Here is a 20,420-nt window from a genome sequence, read left to right on the forward strand (position 1 = left end):
ATGCTAAACTCTTATTAAAAAATAAAAGAGCGATAAATGATTTAGGAAATTATCATTTTCCAGCACCTAATTTTCATGTATTAATATATTAATAACCTCAATCTAGCTACTTTTATTTATAAGTTTGACAAGAATCGAAATGAAAAGTATAATCAATTTTCAAAAAGTATAATCAATTTTCAAAAAGTTTACACAAATACGGTAAAATCATTTAAGTTTTAAGTTTTAAACAAAGAAACCATTTCTAATCTCTAGAATAATCATTTCAAAAAACTTGTAAATTTTTCAAATAAATTTTTTTATTACACTTACTTGTTACTAATGATATCTTTTAATGTATTAATTGTTAAATCTTTTAATGTATTAACTATTAAATCTTTTAATGTATTAATTATTAAATTTTTTAATGTATTAATTATTAAATCTTTTAATGTATTAATTATTAAATCTTTTAATGTATTAATTATTAAATCTTTTAATGTATTAATTATTAAATCTTTTAATGTATTAATTATTAAATCTTTTAATGTATTAATTATTAAATCTTTTAATGTATTAGTTATTAAATCTTAGGGTACATATTTGCATATTTTTCTAAATCTTTGAATGTTTAAATTTCCAAAATTGCTATTGCGAAATATATTGGTAATTGGTAAAATAATTTCTTATTGTATCAGAAGTTTATTTTTTTAGTTATATATTTTTTATGGATTCTCATAACTTTTTGACGGTATTTTATTATACTAAGGGGCTATATGAAAAGATGCGGTATTGCATCACCTACATCATTTTTGACTCCAGGTCATTTTAAGTAACTATTAAATTGCATTGGTAAAAATAAAGCCCTTTGGCTCATTTCGGAATTTAGGAAACATTTCTACAAGACCATAGATTGAATCTTCTGAAAAAAAATTGTGCCGCGAAATTGATCATCCTAGCTAGTTATGTCTTTGTGACTCAAAAACAAGCTGTATGAACTCACAAAGACGAATAGGATAATAATAGTTTTTTTTTTATCTGTTTTTTTAAACATAAAGTTAAAAATTACAAACTTAATTATATTTTACAAAATTAGGCTTAGTGTCACTCAAATAATTGAAAACTAGTCACAGGAGTGACACCTTAATAAAATGAACCAATAAAATAAATATTTAAATATCTAATATTTAGCGACCAAACATAAATTAGATTAAAATAAAAGATGGAGACATAGAAATAATAAAGAAAGTAAACTATAAATAAAAAAAGAAACAAAAAAGTCATCAGAACAATAGCAATTATAAAAGAATTAGAACAATAATATTAAAATGACTATTAAAAAAAATAGAGAGAATCAGTGAATGAGATAACCAGTAGAATGAGCGGATGAGATGACTAGTTTAATGAGATATGCTCAAAAGGATGAAAGTGAGAGAAAATAATATTGTAAACAAACATAAAGAAAAAATAAATGTAAACATGCATAACAGATAAAAAGTTTATACTTACAATATTCAATCCTAGATTATATGTTACATATATTTATTAGACAGTGAGCAGCAGTTTATATAAAATGCAACAACAACACAAATAAAAACAAACATTTGTAATGTTTATTTTTATTTTTGTTTTATTTGCGTAATGTCATTACGCAAGCAATACGTGTCTCACATTTTCTGTCGTATCACGGCATTTGATTAGAGGGAACAACTAAAACAATTTTTATAAAAAAAAAAAAAAAAAAAAAAAAAAAGTTTTCTAAATTACTAAAGCTTAAAGTTTCATGAGCAGTTTATCATAATTCCATTCATGCTTGCAAAGCTCCATTCATTTAATATGAAGTTTAAGAAAAAAATGTTGTTTGCCGTTTCGTTATCGCTATTTTTAACTTCAATATTATTGGCGAACCGTCCAAGTTCTATATTTTGAAACTATTAAAATGTACCTATTTGCGTAAACGTAAAAAGATTTACGGTCTTGATTTCCTTTTCTTTTTGTTTATGAAACAAAAGGTTACAAGCATAGTCTTGAAGGATTTCATTACGGTTGAACTTCCTTCTGTTTTATACTTCCATGTTTTTGTCCAGCTTAGAGCTTTTTGTTTTCGAAAAAAAAAGGGTAAAGTTTGCTGACAACCATCTACAAATCCAGTTTTGTTGACTCCAGTGTCCAAATTTGCCGACTAATTAATTTTTTATGGAGAAAGGGCGGGGTTAGACTTTTCCCTACGCACCTGCCCCCTCCTCCTTAGGACGTTATTGGTTAAGAGTTTACCTAATAATAGTTAAACTCAAATACCAAATATTCCTGGATTCGCTATATATCAAACGATTATCAATCTCGGGTCATCAATTTGAAAAAATATGCAACAAGAGAATCTTGCTGATGGAAAATGTTTTTTCAAATTTTTTGAGTGTTCTATAAAATCGGAAACTATGGCTATTTGCAAATGGTACGGCACTTATTGTAATTTCGCGGGAAAACTAGACTTAACTTCCGGTTTTTCTTTCATCTTTTCTTTATTTTGATAACTTTTCTCTTTATAAACAGCTTTCTGAATCATTAGGAAAAGAAATTACTTCATTTCTATAGATTGTAAGATTAAAACTAGGTATTTTTATTTTTCCATATACAATTAAATTTCAAATTAATATTCAAATCTGCCCTGACCTAGTATAGCCGCTTAACTGTAGCTATTGTATAAACTTGTCTGAGTTTCTAAAATATATAAATCTAAATAAATAACCAGCTTAGCAAAGACTTCAAATCAATTAAAATTTATAAAAATCATAATTGTTTGTTAAATGCATCAGATTTGTTTAACAAGTAAATCAACTTTGAATAATTTTTATCAGATGGACATTCAGGAGTTTGCTTAGCTTTAATATTTTTATTAAAAAAAAAATGTCTCTTTAAACAAGAATTTAAAGGTGCTACATTCTTTTTTTATGTTATTTATGATATAAAATACTCTATAATGTAACATTTTAAAACGCTTCATAGTAGTTATTAAATAATATTTTGTAACAAACAAAATAATTTTATGTTTGTTATATTTATTATTTCGTATTTTTTGTCAATTTTAAAAATTCACTACTTGTTAAAAATGCTATATAGAAAAGCTTACAAGTTTACGTGAAAATGTTTAGAATTGGCCCTCAAAAGCAAATTAATTATCTAGATTTTCCATTTTATTTCAAATATTAAAAAATTTAAATGATTGTTGAGGGGTAAGAACTACCTTGGAAAAGTAATTCCCTTTACTTAATTTGTATACGTGCATATTTCACAAATACATCTTTTAAAGCTGCCTTTATTCAAAGCTGCTATTTTCTCCCCTGGTGTTTATCACCGAATTATATATATATATATATATATATATATAGATAGATATATATATATATATATATATATATATATATGCAGCGAACTTTGTTGCTAGTGTTGGAGGTGCCACAGGTGATTGTCTTATTGCTAATATGTGGAAAGAGCACTTTCAAAATTTGTATAATTCAACTAACAATGAAAAATATTACCTCAGTTTCATAAAGGAAATGGAATTTTCCACTGAAAACTCTGATATTATTGTGAGTTGCGTTGACATATCCACTGCAGTAAAAACTCAGAAACTAGGAAAAGCAGCTGGACCTGATAACCTTTGTATGGTATCTTGTATGTATGGTGGAAATAGATTGCAGTTTTTCATTAGTATTTTTTTTAATTTATGCATTAAATTTCGTCAAGGAAGTATATTGTCACCACTTCTATTTAACTTTTACATACAAGATTTGATTTCATCAATATCAAACCTTCGTATTGGATGTAATATAGGTGGTATATTCATGAATGTGTTGGCCTATGCTGATGATATGGTTCTAATTGCGCCTTCTTGGTTTTCTCTTCAAAAACTAATTAGCTTTACAAATAAGGAATCTTCCTTAATTAACATGTCCTTTAATACCAAGAAAACTGTATGTATGGTGTTTAATCCAACTCAAAAATCAAGAGTTATATCAAACTCCTTCCCAGAATTATGTGTGTCAAGATGTGAAATTGCTTTTGTTGAATCTTTTAAATACCTTGGTCATATAATTAAAAATGACCTTACTGATGATCTTGATATAATCAAAGAGGTGAAGGGCCTTTACACATGTACAAATATCTTAATTAGACGCTTTCATTTATGCTCTACCAGAGTGAAGGTTAAACTGTTTAAAGCATATTGCATTTGTTTATATGGTGTTCCTTTGTGGCAAAATTATAATGATAAAACAATGGCACGCCTTCAGTATTGCTACAACAAATGTGCTAAAATGTTTTTCGGATACAACAAATATGATAGTATATCTTACATGCTTTTAGAGTTCAGATTACCATCTTTACATACAATTATCTTAAACTATAGACATGCTTTTCGTAAACAGTTGATGGCTTGTACCTTGGTGAATCACTCTATGAATTCAGTTAATCAAAGTTTAAAATAATACTTTTCTTTAAAAAAAAAACAAAAAACAAAAAAAAAACTATGGACCTGGCACCTAATTTGTACATGCCTGTTGTCTGAAATATATTATATATATATATATATATATATATATATATATATATATATATATATATATATATATATATATATATATATATATATATCTTAACTTTCAAAAAGGCTGCAAACAACCACTATTAGAGTTGTAAGTTAATAGTTACTAGAAAAGAAAAGATGAAGTTTTTAAAGCAAGATAACAATTAGCAGAAAACTTAGAAGATAGCAAATTATATGCATGAGGAAAACAAGATGAAGAGAGCAAATTCCAAAGAACTGATAATAGAGGAAAAAAACTAGACAAATGAGAATTTTTAGAGCACTTGGAAATAGTTACAGTAAAAGGATGATATTTAATCAAATGGTCCGTAAAAAGAGAAATTTTAGTTGATGGCATAAGAGATGCTAGCTTATTTGGGCAGTACCTATTATAGTATGTATATCTGGAGTATGAAAGTTGCAAGCACGATAAAGAGATGCAACCTTAGCAGATGCTAATTTTGCAATGGATTTGATATATGATTTCCAAGATAGATTGAAAGTAACTGAAAAATCACTGACACCAGAACCAAGTCATTTAGTGTAATGAGCGTTAAAGTCTCCAACAACAACGATATTTGCTGAAGGATAAATAGAAAGGGTTTGGTCATTTGATCAGAAATAACTAATTTATATATATATATATTCATAAACGTATATACAAATATACACATACATACACACAACACATTTATATATATATATATATATATATATATATATATATATATATATATATATATATATATATATATATATATATATATATATATATATATATATATATATATATATATATATATATATATATAGGGAATTATATACCGGGATACCAAAAACCAGGATTTCGGTCGATTTTGTCTAGTTTTGAATACCGGTATTAAAAGGCTTCAATACCGGTATTTTGGTATTTGAATGGTTGTTTTTTTATTTAATATTTTTAGAACTATATTTGTATACTTCATGAACTTTTTAAATTGATTTATAATGAAAGTTTTAATTAAAGTATTACATTTAAGTAGATATTAAAATGCAACTATTTTTGAGATGTATCGCATTGTCGTAATTCAGATTATAAATATACAAAAATTTGTAAATATTTTTTGCTTATTTTTATTTTTTATTCTATCATGTGTTTAAACTCTTTGTTTGAGTAAACACCTAGTATATAAAAGTAAAGTTGTCAAACTCTTTAATGAAACTCTTCTCATTATTACTACATGACTAATTTTTAAAATCATTTAAAATCCCAGGAGGTTTATAATTACAGATTTTTGTTTTTATTCTTTATTGAAACAATCGTAAGTGCGTATACTTTAAAGTAATGCATTTAACATTCTTTAGTTTTTGAGTTCATTTTTATTTATACAGCGGATTTTACATTTTTAATTATAAAGCGAGGATCTAAAAGTAAAAAATGAGTTCACATATTTACAAATTTCTTTGATAGCTTTTTTTAAATAATTGCCAAGAACAACTTTGGTAAGTTTAAAAAATTAACATTTTTAAGTTTAAACTTATTTAAATTCATTTCAAACTTCCAAAATCCGCCACGACTATATAAATTAAATGGAAAAGGTTTTAGTATTACTTTTGATGAGTGGACTTCCTTAAGGAACCGGTGATACATAAACGTGAACTCGGAGTCAAAGTTTTGGACTTCTCCGAATTAATGGAGGTTTACCTGCAGAAAAATGTGTCTTTTAAGTGAAAAATTGAATCAGTATGGTTTGTCATTAGAAAAGAATATTGTTTGTTTAACAAATGATGGTGCAGAAGTTATGCAAAAAGTAGGCAAATTAATACCGGCTGCTCAGCAGTAAAAAAGAAACAACCAAATTGGTCCCCTTATACAAAAAGTAGGGAAAATTGTGCAAATATTGAAACATTCACCATTAAAAAATGAGGTGCTATAGAATTATGTAAAGCTCGAATTTTGTAATTGCAGATTCCAAAACTAGATAGAATAGCCTATTCGCAATGCTCGAACGTTTTTACAAATTAAAGTCATGCATTCAAAAATCAGATATAGATTTAAAACTTAATATAAACTTTACAAAAACTGATTTTGGAACAGTTTCAGCTACAATCTCAGCACTTTTGCCGGTAAAATTAGCTGTTGAGTCACTTTGTTGCTAGGATGCCAACTTGATTTCTGCGGATGCAGCATTGACATTTATGTTTGACAGGCTATGTGAAATTAAATCATCATTGAGCATAGAATTTATGAGTGCTTTAAAACAATGCAAGAAGAACGCAGTTGTCCGATTTAATTTCTTATCTGCATGAAGTTCTAGAAGATGGTATTAGAAACTTGATGCACGTGGAAAGTTAAAACTTATTAAGTTTTAACTTTCCACGTGCATCAAAAGTGAGTAATCTCAATTCACTTTTGGGCATTGTAAATCAGAAGGGATTTTAGAATCAAAGCACTGCTGTTGAAGAACAAGCCCAGGAAGTTCTTCACTTTGAGGTTAGTGAAGATTGAGATTGACGAAGGAAAATTTTTTGAGAAATCAATGAAAAAAGATATTTGTAAACAAATAAACTATAAAAGTTATCGGGAAACAACCACAACGCGCTGGTGATAGAATCAAGTGTCTAAAAAAAGAAATGAGTTTCAAGTTTTTGTGATATTTAAATTTATTTACTTTGCTTTAAAAATTTAAGATATTTAATACCAGTTTAAATATATTAGTATTCCTGTATTATATTTTTATAATACCGAAATACTGGTATTGGATACTCTCTCTCTCTCTCTCTCTCTCTCTCATATATATATATATATATATATATATATATATATATATATATATATATATATATATATATATATATATATATATATATATATATATATATATATATATATATATATGTATATATATATATATAGATCTATAGTTTGTTGGCTTTGGGAAGAGCGGAAGGAAAAAAGTGATTCTTACGCCAACATATACGTCACTTTTAATTACTTTTAACTTTCGTCCAACATTTCCGTTTTGGACGAAAGTAAAAACCATTAATTTAATTACAAATTAATTGTTATATAAAAAAACCACAAAAACGCAAATTTAATTGACCGGAATGTTTTTAAAAACATTCTGAATGTTTTTAAAACATTGTGAATGTTTTTAACAATATAAACAATGTTTTTATTATTATTTTTTTTAATAAAATGTTTTTATTTTTATTTTTTTTATTAAAATGTTTTTATTTTTATTTTTTTTACTGTAAATCATGCGCGGAGTGTTGCTACATCGACTATCTTATAGCCTGACTCGCAAGGGAGTGCTGCTACATCGACTGACAAATAGCCTGATTCGCAAGGGAGTGCTGCTACATCGACTGACAAATAGCCTGACTCGCAAGGGAGTGCTGCTACATCGACTGAGGGTTTGGTTGGGGCAGGCAGTCTATCATTATTAAAAAAAAAAAATTCTGGTCTTGAATTTTAATTTTTACTTTTTGTCAACAAAATATGGAAAAAACTTTCGGACAACATCTAAGGGTTCTATATATATATATATATATATATATATATATATATATATATATATATCAATATATATATATATATATATATATATATATATATATATATATAGACATATTATATATGTGTATATATATAACTCTTAACTGGTTGTCAGAAAGTTTTTCTGTATTTTGTTGACATGAAGTAAAAATTAATATGCAAGACCAGAATTTTTTTTGAATTATTTGATAGACTGCCTGCCCTAACCAAACCCTCAGTCGATGTAGCAGCACTCCATTGCAATTCAGGCTATAAGATAGTCGATGTAGCAACACTCTGCATGATTTACAGTAAAAAAATAAAAATAAAAACATTTTATTAAAAAAAAATAAAAATAAAAACATTGTTTATATTATTAAAAACATATAAAATGTTTTAAAAACATTCAGAATGTTTTTATAAACATTCTGGTCAATTAAATTTGCGTTTTTGCGGTTTTTTAAAAAGCGATTAATTTGTAATTAAATTAATGGTTTTAACTTTCTGACAACATGGAAATGTTGGGCGAATGTCAAAAGTAATTAAAAGTGAAGTATTTGTCGTCAAAAGAATCATTTTTTACCTTACGTACTCCCAAATGCAACAATTTATAGAACTCTCTCTCTCTCACTCTCTCTCTTTCTCTCTCTCTCTCTCTCACTCTCACTCTCTCTCTCTTTATATATATATATATATATATATATATATATATATATATATATATATATATATATATATATATATATATATATATATATATATGTATGTTTATATATAGTTTTTTTTTATATATATATTATATATATATAAAAATATAATATAAATATTTTATATAAAGATATGTATGCATATGTGAAACAAAATAAAAATATTTTACTTGGTCATAGCACTAATTTGCTGTGTGGGCTTGAGTTATACAAAAAAAAAAATTTTTTTAATTTTTTAAAAATATTACAAGTTTTTGGGATTGACTACACTAATATAAAGAAAACATGCCTATTTTTGATGTTCAAGTTAAAAAAGTTTCTTAACATTGCAAATCTTTTCAAATTTTAAAGTTCTTAATCTTCTATATGATTCTTGGAATATTTATGAGTTTAATTATTTGATGTTTATTTATATACAAACAAAAATAGTTTAAAAAAAAACAACCCATTATATACTCATAAGGTGGTTTTATTAATAACAGTATTTTTTTATATTTGATTTTTTCAGAACATTTGTTTAAAGAGTATTATTATTTCAAATAAACACAGTACGTTTCATTAAAATGAGCAATGATATTGAAATGACTGGTGATAACATAGAGAAAGTTGCTATTTTAGATGCTGGAGCTCAATATGGAAAAGTAAGTATAATCTACTCTGTTGTTGTTTATCTAATTTTTATCTTTGTTTTGAAATTAATATGTTTTAAATATGTTTTTTTATTTATTTTAACTTTAATAGTAACAAGGTTAATCAGAAATTAAAAATTATATGAAGAGTTAACATAAAAGTGAAAAAATAATTTTTTGAATAAATGTTATTAAAGAAATAATTTTTAATTAGTTTTTTTAATAACAATCTATTTTATAATGTACTTGTTTTGCTGTTTGTACCTGTTTTACGAGTTGTTAAAGTTTATTACATTATGTTATATATGTTTAAAAAAATATTAATTACAACTATTAAAAAATCTATTTTAATATAGTTGCTGTTTTCTCGTCTGTCTGTTTTCTTGTCTGTCTGTCGTTTTCTCGTCTGTCTGTTTTCTCGTCTGATGTTTACCTACAAACACATTAAATAGTATTTTTACCTATAAATGCTACAATTTTTATATTTACCTACAAAAAAAATGTATTTTTTTATTTAGCTACATAAGGCAGGGCTCAAATTATCGTAAAAAAATCTTATCGCGATTTTTTTGTTGCTCATAACCCCTCCTCCACTCCCGCCGGAGGGGAGGGCGCATTATTTATTTTAACTTATTTATAATAACATATATAGTAAGTCTCATTTTTGCATAAGATTTCATAACATTTACGTTCAGGGGTTGTAAAGTAGTTTTAGTTATAATTTACATTATTACTATTATTATATTGCATTAAATCTAACGGCTGTATTTTTGTAAAATCAATTAACTTGATATAATCTTCTTTTAATTAATTATTTCATTTTCTATTTTATTTACATATTTTAAACTGTTTAAAACAACTAGAATATTTAATTTTCTATAAATTTTTAACAGTAAAAAAAATTATTTAAAACTCTAACAAAACAATCTATAAATTTGAAACAGTTATAAAAAACTGTTAAAAATGACGAAAACATTATCGTGATAAAATGTTAAAACTTAACATTTTCACGAAAACCCGCACAATCACAAACAAGAATGATAATTAAATTCTTATTAAGTAAGTTTTCTTATTTAAGTAACCTTATCAAATTCCCATGATATTTCTATCTATTGCTTTTTCATTTAATGTATTTTTTAATAAAAGTTAGCGTTCACTTTTTTCATTCATTAAAATAAAGCGAAAGAAAAAAATGTGTCTAAATAATAGAATCTTTTATGATCTAATACTTTTTTTGATTGCTAATAGAAAAAGTATTAGATCGTAATCACAAATATTTTGATCGTTTTGTAATCATTTCACAAGTTTTAATGCTTAGAATTTTTCAGGATTTTTACTAAAATGAAATTAAAAGTTGTCACAATTTTCTTCCTCGCTTTCACTTTCTTCCAAATCCGATATTGTAACTGTCGCTAGAACAATGTCTGTTTTTCCTGACTTTCTTTTTCTTTTTTCTGGATAACGATGAAAATTTGCTGACAATCGTCTAACTTTATCATTATACCATTCGTCCATAGCAGTATCAGGTTCAAATTTGTCAATCTCAGGACCTTCTTTATTTATCCGAAGTAGAGATTCTAAGAGATCTCGTCTTCTCCAGACAATTTTTACGCGATTCATACATGAAAACATTTGTCTACTTTCGCATTTGTAAAAGGACAAATTAAAAATAGTTCAAAAATATCAAGAATATTTCGGCATTCTTTGACCAAATTTGATTTGAAAAAAACAATTTCCCAAATTTTCAAATAATACTCATTTTGATCGTTACTTATGATGGGAAACATGTATGCTTTTAAAATGATCCACTCATGAAGTATGTTATTCAAATCACATCCTACACCAATTAAAAATTCAGAAAAATGTTCAACAACTTCACCGATAGCTTTATCGCCAAAAGTTTCATCATTCACATTTAATAAGTTATAATCACAGTTATAAACGTCAAGTAAAGCTACCAAATCTATAAACAATGGTGGTTTTTGGAGAAATTGAAAACGGCCTTTCATACATATGGTAATATTTGCAATAATTAGCTTGTACTCTTGATTCGAATAGGTATTTAATCGTTTTTTTTTTTTTTAATTTTTCCTTCCTTAAACAATCAGTCTCTTTCCTGCATTTGAACATTTTTGCTAATTGATTTTCTAAATCTTTTATTTTTCTTTCTTTTACTTTATGCTCCGCTTTAAAAAAAAAATTATCGTTTCAGAAGTCACTGCAGTTTTATACTGTAAAAGAACACTAAATATTTGCGAATAGAGTATCAATCTTCTAAAATAAAAAAAGAATAATCACGAAAAAAAGGTCGCGAAAAAACAAATTGGTTTAGGATTTAGTTTAGGATGTTGAATGCTGGATCTTCTTGACTCAATGCATGGGATTTACTTGCATCTCTGTTTTTATGACTATGCAACTTAGTCTGTTAAAGGTACAGCTCTAAAACTCAGTTTTATGGTTCTGAGGTTGGCTGGTAGTCAGGTTTGGTACTCTGGTAACAGCTGTAAAATATCAGAAAACTAACAGTGCTATGTTGTGCATAGATGGTATTTCTATTCGTACTTTCGATGTGCATTGTTGAGGCCACATTTGGAGCTCTTTGCTACGGTTTAGGGTTTATTAACCATAATGAAGCAGTTGCTTGGACTATTAGATATTGTACTGACTACTATCTGTGCTTTGAATCAAGTTCTTTAATCAATTTAAAAAATGATTAAAGTATCAAAAACTATAAAACACTAAAAACCATTGTCATCACCAAGTTCTCTAAATCTATCATTCACTAATATTCATGGTCTTCAAAGTAATTTTTCTTCTGTTGGTACTCTTAAGTGCTTAATACTCAGAAGTTAATGTTTAACAATTTTTGGAAAATTTTTCTACCACCCTGAGCTTATTAAGACTCCCTTCCTGTTTATTAAATATTACTCAGGGATGCGGAGTCCCAAAAATTCCTTAGGTATAATGGCGGCAAGAACTCCAGGCTTAAAAGCAATAAGTTCCAAGTCATTATATCTTATGAATTTTTTTCTTTTTGCAGATCATAAGTCAACCAACATGTTTAGAGTTCCTCTGGATACCAAAGACCAGAAAAATAGAGATATAAAGGCAGAGTCCCTTTGGAAATCTGCATCCCTGGCGCTATTTGTTATAACAAAGAAACTGTATCTTACATCTAAAAAAAGTTTTAATTATTGTTTTCTCATTTTTGAATCCAGTTTAGGTCTTGAATATTAGAAAATGAAAATTTATTTATAGGGTACAAAAAAAAAATAATTCCCACTCACCTGTTTGTTAAGACTACCTTTTCCTCCCCCCCCCTCTTCCTTAGTAATTGACCGGGGTTGATAATTGACTGAGGCCGGGTTTGTGGCCGGGGCTGCATAAACATTTATACATCCAAAGTATATTTTTCTTTTCAAAATTTATGTTTGATTTTGTATATATATGCATTTATAAGCATTATTATGATCAATATATGATCATCATGATCATGATTATCATCATCATCATCATCATCATCATCATCATCATCATCATCATCATCATCATCATCATCATCATCATCATCATCATCATCATCATCATCAGTATGTGGTTCTGTGTTTGCTATTGTAACGCTGTCATCGGCACACAGGATTTTAGAATTTACCCGCATCGCTTGCGATTTAAAATTATTATTTTTTTTAATTTTTATCAGAAAGATATAAATTTTTAAGATATGTTAGTTACGAAAAAAAATTTTGAGAAAAAACCTTACAGGTAAGACCCATAACGAAAAAGGCGTTGCATTACCGAAAAATCTAAAAAAGAGGATTTAGGCATGGGGATCATCAAAAAATGATTCGGATATGTCTTTTTTATTCATTCCCTTTAAATCAAGCTATAAACAAAAAAAATCCACTTACCTAAACTTTGAGGTTTTTCATATCATCATGGCGATTTTAAGTTTCTGAGTTCAAGTAAATTTTCTATAATATATTAATGTGCAATCTCCTACTTTGATTTTGAAAAAAAACGTTACATAAAATTTTTTTAAAAACTTTTTTAAACTTATTTTTCTTGATGGATGTAATATATATCATGTCGAATGTCCAAAAAACATTTACTTTGCTTTTGACATTATTTTTTTTGCGGGGAATTAGGGTTTTAAACAGTAGTTGTTGCAATACCGAAACTATCCAGGTTGCATTACCGAACTCACTTATTTTTTGATAATGGACGAATAGAAAAGGTTCGCTTTTTCTAATTTATTGTTTAGGTTTAATTCCCTTTTTTTTCTTTAATCAAACTCCTTTTATAAAATCTAAACTCCATCGTAAAAAAGCAGGAATGCTCCGCGGAATGGGTTTTTCTGGGTAAAAGAAATTGACTAATGGAAAATGAAAACAGAAGAAATTAAAATATTTTTTTACATTTTACAATTGTTTATACTTTTTTTTCAAAAAATAAATCTCAAATAAATAAAAATAGTTTATTACACTAGTATCTATACCAAACCAATACGTTTTTTGAAAATCCTTTTGTGGGCGTTTTTCCAAAATAAACAAATTTAGCAATTTTAAGTTTATAATAAATGTAAATAAGTTTACAATGATCATTTTGTTTTCTTACATACATACATGCATCTTAATACTAGTTTTAAATAAGAAAAATAAACTTTAAGGCATTTTACTTTCTTACTTTTATTATTTGAGTTTGATTTCAATCAAGAGCGCGTTGAGGGTGAGAATCAAGGTAGTAAGCCCCATCCCCCACCTCACCCCACGCACACCTCTTGGGGATAAGCTATATATTTTTCAAAGGCGAGTATTAAGATATTTATTTATAACATCAATATAATATAGTGCAGAACTTACTAACTAGACTATTGTGTAAAGGTTATTGATTTATCTTAACTATAACAAAGTCTTAATTTCAATTAGGTTTTTAATTAGTTTTTTGCTCTCAGACCCTCCCTTGCTGCAAGGGCTGAACCAGCGTTTTTTTTGTTGGAGAGATAACTTCCATACATGGAACTCCAAATATTTTTTTGTTTATACTTACGTCAATTAAAGGTGCTTTGCAAAAAATTGCGATGATAAAATTACTATGTAATAAAATTGCAATGGTCAAACTACTAAAAGACATTACATCTTAAAATGGAAAACTAACATACTCAATTCATGTGAGAAAAAGTTCAACAATAAGAGATTTATTTTTCAAAAAGGAAAATACCAAGAAATGAATATATAGTATATGAATTTATAAAGTGAATTGCAAACAATATATTCCTCACCACTTCAAACCCACTAGTTCTATCCAAAATCCATGCATCAACATAAAAATCAAGAATCTAATTAGAAAAAAACGTAATCTATGATGCAGAGTGCGTACTACAAACTTCAAAAATACAAACCTAAATAATGAATACAAACTAGTTAATAAAATGATTAAAAAACAAATTAAAAAATCTACTTTTGATCATGAAATAAACTTAGCAAAAGATGTAAAACATAACCCAAAACTCTTCTATACATATGCACAAAGAAAAAATCAAACACATACAAAACTACTAGCACTTAAAACTAGTGACAATAAAATAATAACTGATAAAAAAGTCATTGCTAATCTACTAAATTGTAGTTTCCAATCAGTATTTGTCAAAGAAAATCAAGATCTACCACATTTCATCAATAAAACAATGCAATTATTTGAATGTGACTGGAACCAAGAACTAAAAGAAGATATTGTACATATTTATTTATTAGAACTTAATGAAAACAAGTCACTTGGTTGTGATAACATCAGTCCCTATGTGCTAAAGCATTGTGCAGAAGGATTATCCAAACCTTTGTCATTAATACTCAAGAAATCGAATCATTTAGGAGAGATGCCAGAATTATGGAAATCTGCAAATATTGCATCACTTTTTAAAAAAGGAGACAAGGAAGATCCGCCCAACTACAGACCTATCTCCTAAATATTGATACAATGTAAGATAATAGAGAAAATAATTCGAAAAAAAGCTGATAATTTATATAACAGAAAACAATCTGTTAAAGCCTCAACAACATGGATTTGTACAAAGTAAAGGATGCCTAACAAACCTTTTAGAAACTTTCGATATTATTACAACTGAAATTGAAGATGAATATCCAGTTGATATATTATTCCTAGATTTTGCAAAGGCGTTCGGTAAGGTGTCCCACCATCGACTTATATATAAAATTTCTAACTATGGAATAAAAGGCAATATTTTAAATTGGATTGATTTTTTAAAAAAAAACAGAAAACAAAGAGTGGTAATGAATGAAGCTGTATCAGATTGGTGAGACATTTATAGCGGTGTGCCACAGGGTTCTGTATTGGGTCCTCTTCTCTTTCTTTTACATATCAATGATCTTTCCCAATGTATCTCTTCAATTAAAAAACTATACGCTGATGACACTAAAATCATATCTTTTATAAAGGAAACATAATGATCTAATTAATATGCAAAATGACATTGATTTGTTAACTGAATGGTCAAATGTATGGTTATTGGATTTTAACATAAGCAAATACAGTGTTATGCACATTGGAAGAAAAAATATTAGCTATAATTACATTATGAAACACGACAATCAAAGTTTTATTTTAAAAATGACAACAAAATAATTAGACTAAGGTGTAATAGTTTCATCCAATATGAGAATCTTATGTTTAATAAGAAAAAGCTTTACTTATCTTAACACTGAATTGGTAAGGCAATTATGCACATCGCTGGTTAGACCACACCTGGAATTTGCAGTTCCAGTGTGGAGTCCAGGTAATAAAAATGATATCAATGACCTAGAAAAATTCAAAGACGAGCAACAAAGGTAGCACCTGAACTAAAACATCTAAGTTATACTGAAAAATTGGCAAAGTTGTGTCTCACAACTCTGGAAACAAGACGTACAAGAGATAATCTTATTGAGTTTTTCAAAATAACAACTGGTATTGATAAGATATTGTGGTATAAAGAGCTTTATAAAGCTTCTTCTCAAAGTCTAAGAGGTCATTCAATGAAATTTGAAAGAGAATTTGCAAAAACAACCATTAGACACAATTTTTTTACGAACAGAGTGATACCTCATTGGAATGCTTTACCTGAAAAAGTGGTTTCTGCAATGACAGTAAATTCTTTTAAAGGTAGACTAGATAAACATTTGTTAACGGCTGTTAAAGTATAAATTTTAAATTTTATGCTCCGCGACAATAGTCGTTACAGCACCTTTTATTACTATTAGAGCCCGATAAAAAAAATGCCTCCAAAAAACACCCCTCCCCTGACCTCAAATGTGAAGGTAACAAATTACCATAATATTTTTTTTCTATTGTTAACTAAAAACATATTCATCAATCAATTTTAAATTATATGCAATAATCTCTTAGCGTTTAAAAATAATGTCCATAAAAAGTTTGAATCCCCCTCAATTTGAGAGGGTTACAATATTTATCTAGCTATAATTTTTGAACGCTAAAAGATTATTTCATGAAATTTCAAACTAATTGTTAAATTTGAAATTAGTTTAGAATAGTATAAAAATATTTTGCAAACTAATTGCCCTCACAAATGGGGTAGGGGGGCTAAATTTATTTGGGTATAATATTTATTTTTATTTTAGTATTTGCAAAGCATCGTTATTTAGTGTAAGTATAACCATAAAAATGTTTGGAGTTTACACCATGTCTAAAAGTTATTTCAAACATAAAAAAAAAGGCAAGATCAGCCTCTGCCTTTGTTAGTGAACGATAAATCCTGCCCCGAATTAAAATCAAGAAACTGAAAAATATTATCTTTTTAAAAAATAATCATTTTCAGGATTTGCATTTTATTTTTATTTGAAAATTCAGAAACACAATTTCTATAATGACTAATAGAATAACATAATACTAACTTTAGTATTATCTAAATCATTAATAATAATAAAGCTCGATTTGCAACTTAGGCAAGTAAGGTTTCCATTGTAAAATAATTGTTCGACGCTGGCTATCAGCCCTCTTTAAAAGGTTTTACAGGAATGGAGATAACGCTTTAGGATCAAAGGTGCTTACGGATAAAGGGTGCATGTGCTTCCCTATATCTCTTTAATATTTGTTGAATATAAGGAAGTCGGCAAAATGCAAAGTACACACTAGTGAAATGCGAACTTTTGTGCAAACCTAAATATCATATTTTAAAAACCATGATTATATTATTTATTTAAATTAAATTAATATCTTAGTAATGTATGTTATTAGGTGTAAATGCATTTACTGGCTATTAGAGAGAGCATGCAGGTAAATGTAAATACATCGACTGAGGGTTTTGGTTGGAGCAGCGTAGTCATGTTTATAGTCATGTTTATTGTTTAAAAACGGCTAAAAAAGCTGTTGCAACATGAAATATCTATAGAATAATGGTCCGCAATTCAATTCGCATTTTACCTTGTATTTATATTGAAGCACTTTTTGTAGTTAATGCATCAACTAAAAAAAATTATATTTTACATTCATTTTCACCAACTTAAGGAAAATATATTGTACCTAATATGAGGAGCCCAAATTTAATTTCTCTAAATGTTTCAGTATTTATTTGTTTGATTATTTTATTATTTTCTAAATGTTTCAGTATTTTTTATTTTTTTTCCAATAGTATATTGTAGGCTATATTTCTATGATGTAACAATGTCGAAATATTTTATCAGAAATTTAAATATCAAGTTTTATTTCAATCATAAAAACGAAATTGAATAATTTATAGGTTTTATTAGTAATAATGTATTTCTAAAATTAAAATAAATTGAATACAACATTTTCTGCAAACATCAAGAACGTTAACGTAACCATTTCTGCCACTAATCCTATCGGCTAAGTCAGTTAAGCTTTTTCAATCTTCTACATTGGTTTCGATATTGAAAATATAAATAAAATATAAAAAATTAATGCATATGTATATCTATATCTATATATATCTATATCTATATATATCTACATATATATATATATATATATATATATATATATATATATATATATATATTATATATATATATATATATATATATATATTTATATATAGTGCCAGTTTAGCACTACCAGCGCCCTGGGCGAGATTTCTACGGCGCCCCTGGCTCAATTTAACCCCATTCAAAAAAAAGGCAAAGGGTAAAATAACCAATTAGTTTCGCCCTTTTATATTTGGCGCCCTGGGCCATCGCCCAACCAGGCCCTACCCTAACGCCGCCACTGTATATATATATATATATATATTTATACATATATATATATATATATATATATATATATATATATATATATATATATATATATATATATATATATATATATATATATATATATATATATATATATACATAAACACCCAACTCACACTTGCTGAACATCCAAGTGGTACATCAGTGGTTATAGTCGGATCTGTTTTTAAATCCTTAGTACTTATAGATGAATTTGATTTGCTAATATCTTTAAAGGATTTCTAAAAAAAAAAAAAAAAAAAATATGTATATATATATATATATATATATATATATAATAAACATTTATTTTTCAAATTTAAAGAACACACATTTTACAATTTATTATTTAATATTTAGAGTATAAGTAGAGTGCTCAATGTTTTTAAAAGAACAGAGCAATTATAAATTAGTAGAAAATCACTTAACAAAAATTTATCTCATTAATAAATTTTTGTTAAGTGATTATCAAATTAACCACTGTGTTTCATCAATAAAGACTCATCAGAAATGATGATTTTATGATGAATCTTTATTGATGAAACACAGTGGTTAATGAGATAAATTTTTGTTAAGTGATTTTTTACTAATTTATAATTGCTCTGTTCTTTTAAGAACATTGAGCACTCTACTTGTAGAATACATTTAAAAATTTTTTAAATATATATATATATATATATATATATATATATATATATATATATATATATATATATATATATAATATTTTATGTATGTATATAATATTTTATTTAGTATTTAATGGCGATTAAACAAATTTATTGCCGGATTACGATCAAATAAATTCTTAAAAAACAAAAATCTTATAAGGCTTTAACGTGCGTTCCCGGAGTTGCAATAACGAACAACAAGTTGCAATAACGAACAAAATTGTTACAAAAACGAACATAGGCCGCGTCAGGTTGCATTAGCGAACAAAAATGTTCGGTAATGCAAATTTTGCGTTGCTATACCGAATATCCATATGATCATCATCATCATCATCATCATCATCATCATCATCATCATCATCATCATCATCATCATCATCATCATCATCATCATCATCATCATTATCATCATCATCAGCAGGCTTTAGCCTTCCTCTTTTATGCTGTTTCTCTAATTATGGTCAATGCTCAAACAAACTATTATCGCTATTACAATAAACCAAAACTCATTCTCCCTTGGCTTCTTATTCAACAAGTTGCATCCTTTTACTGTATCTGTCCCTATTTATTAAATACTGGCATAAATATACGCCAGAATGTAAGTATAAAATTATAATATATAAAGAATTATAAATTTATTTCTAACCCCAGCTATCAACCCCTGCTGAATTTTACAATTTTGCTGGGGCCGGGGCAAGATTTGCAAAAAGTCTTATTTTTTGCTGGGACTGTGGCCGGTTGTTTACTACCGCCTAATACTTCTTCCCCCCCCCCCCCCCCCATTTATTACAATTGGATAAAAGCTCCCATTCATCCTTTTATTCCCACCCTTCATTGTGTTAAGCAATTGAAAGTAACTTGACAGTAATAAAACAGCTTTGACCATATCAAATTGTTCCTTAAGTTGTTGCTGAATTGCTTTTTCTGTTTTCTTGGTAACATTATAAAACCCGATCCTAAATTTCAACAATTTTTAATTTTTAACATTTTCACTTCCAACAAGGCTGTAGGCAACCACTATTAAAGTTGGAAGTTACTGTAAGAAAAAAGGTGAAGTTTATAAAGCAAGATAATGATTAACAGATGACTTAAA

At 27.1% G+C, this 20,420-nt stretch overlaps 1 protein-coding gene across 1 annotated transcript in view; it reads left to right on the top strand.

Annotated features, from left to right (window-relative positions):
* The first annotated feature begins 2,462 nt into the window (after positions 1-2,462).
* LOC100200721 (GMP synthase [glutamine-hydrolyzing]) overlaps positions 2,463-20,420 on the top strand; it is a 96,689-nt gene continuing 78,731 nt past the window's right edge. The window contains exons 1-2 of the mRNA XM_065813464.1: positions 2,463-2,590; positions 9,294-9,426. Coding sequence (XP_065669536.1) covers positions 9,349-9,426 — 78 coding nt within the window. The 5' untranslated portion in view covers positions 2,463-2,590; positions 9,294-9,348. The remainder of the gene's footprint in view (positions 2,591-9,293; positions 9,427-20,420) is intronic.

Source organism: Hydra vulgaris, chromosome 12 (assembly GCF_038396675.1).
Source record: "Hydra vulgaris chromosome 12, alternate assembly HydraT2T_AEP".
Taxonomy (NCBI): domain Eukaryota; kingdom Metazoa; phylum Cnidaria; class Hydrozoa; order Anthoathecata; family Hydridae; genus Hydra; species Hydra vulgaris.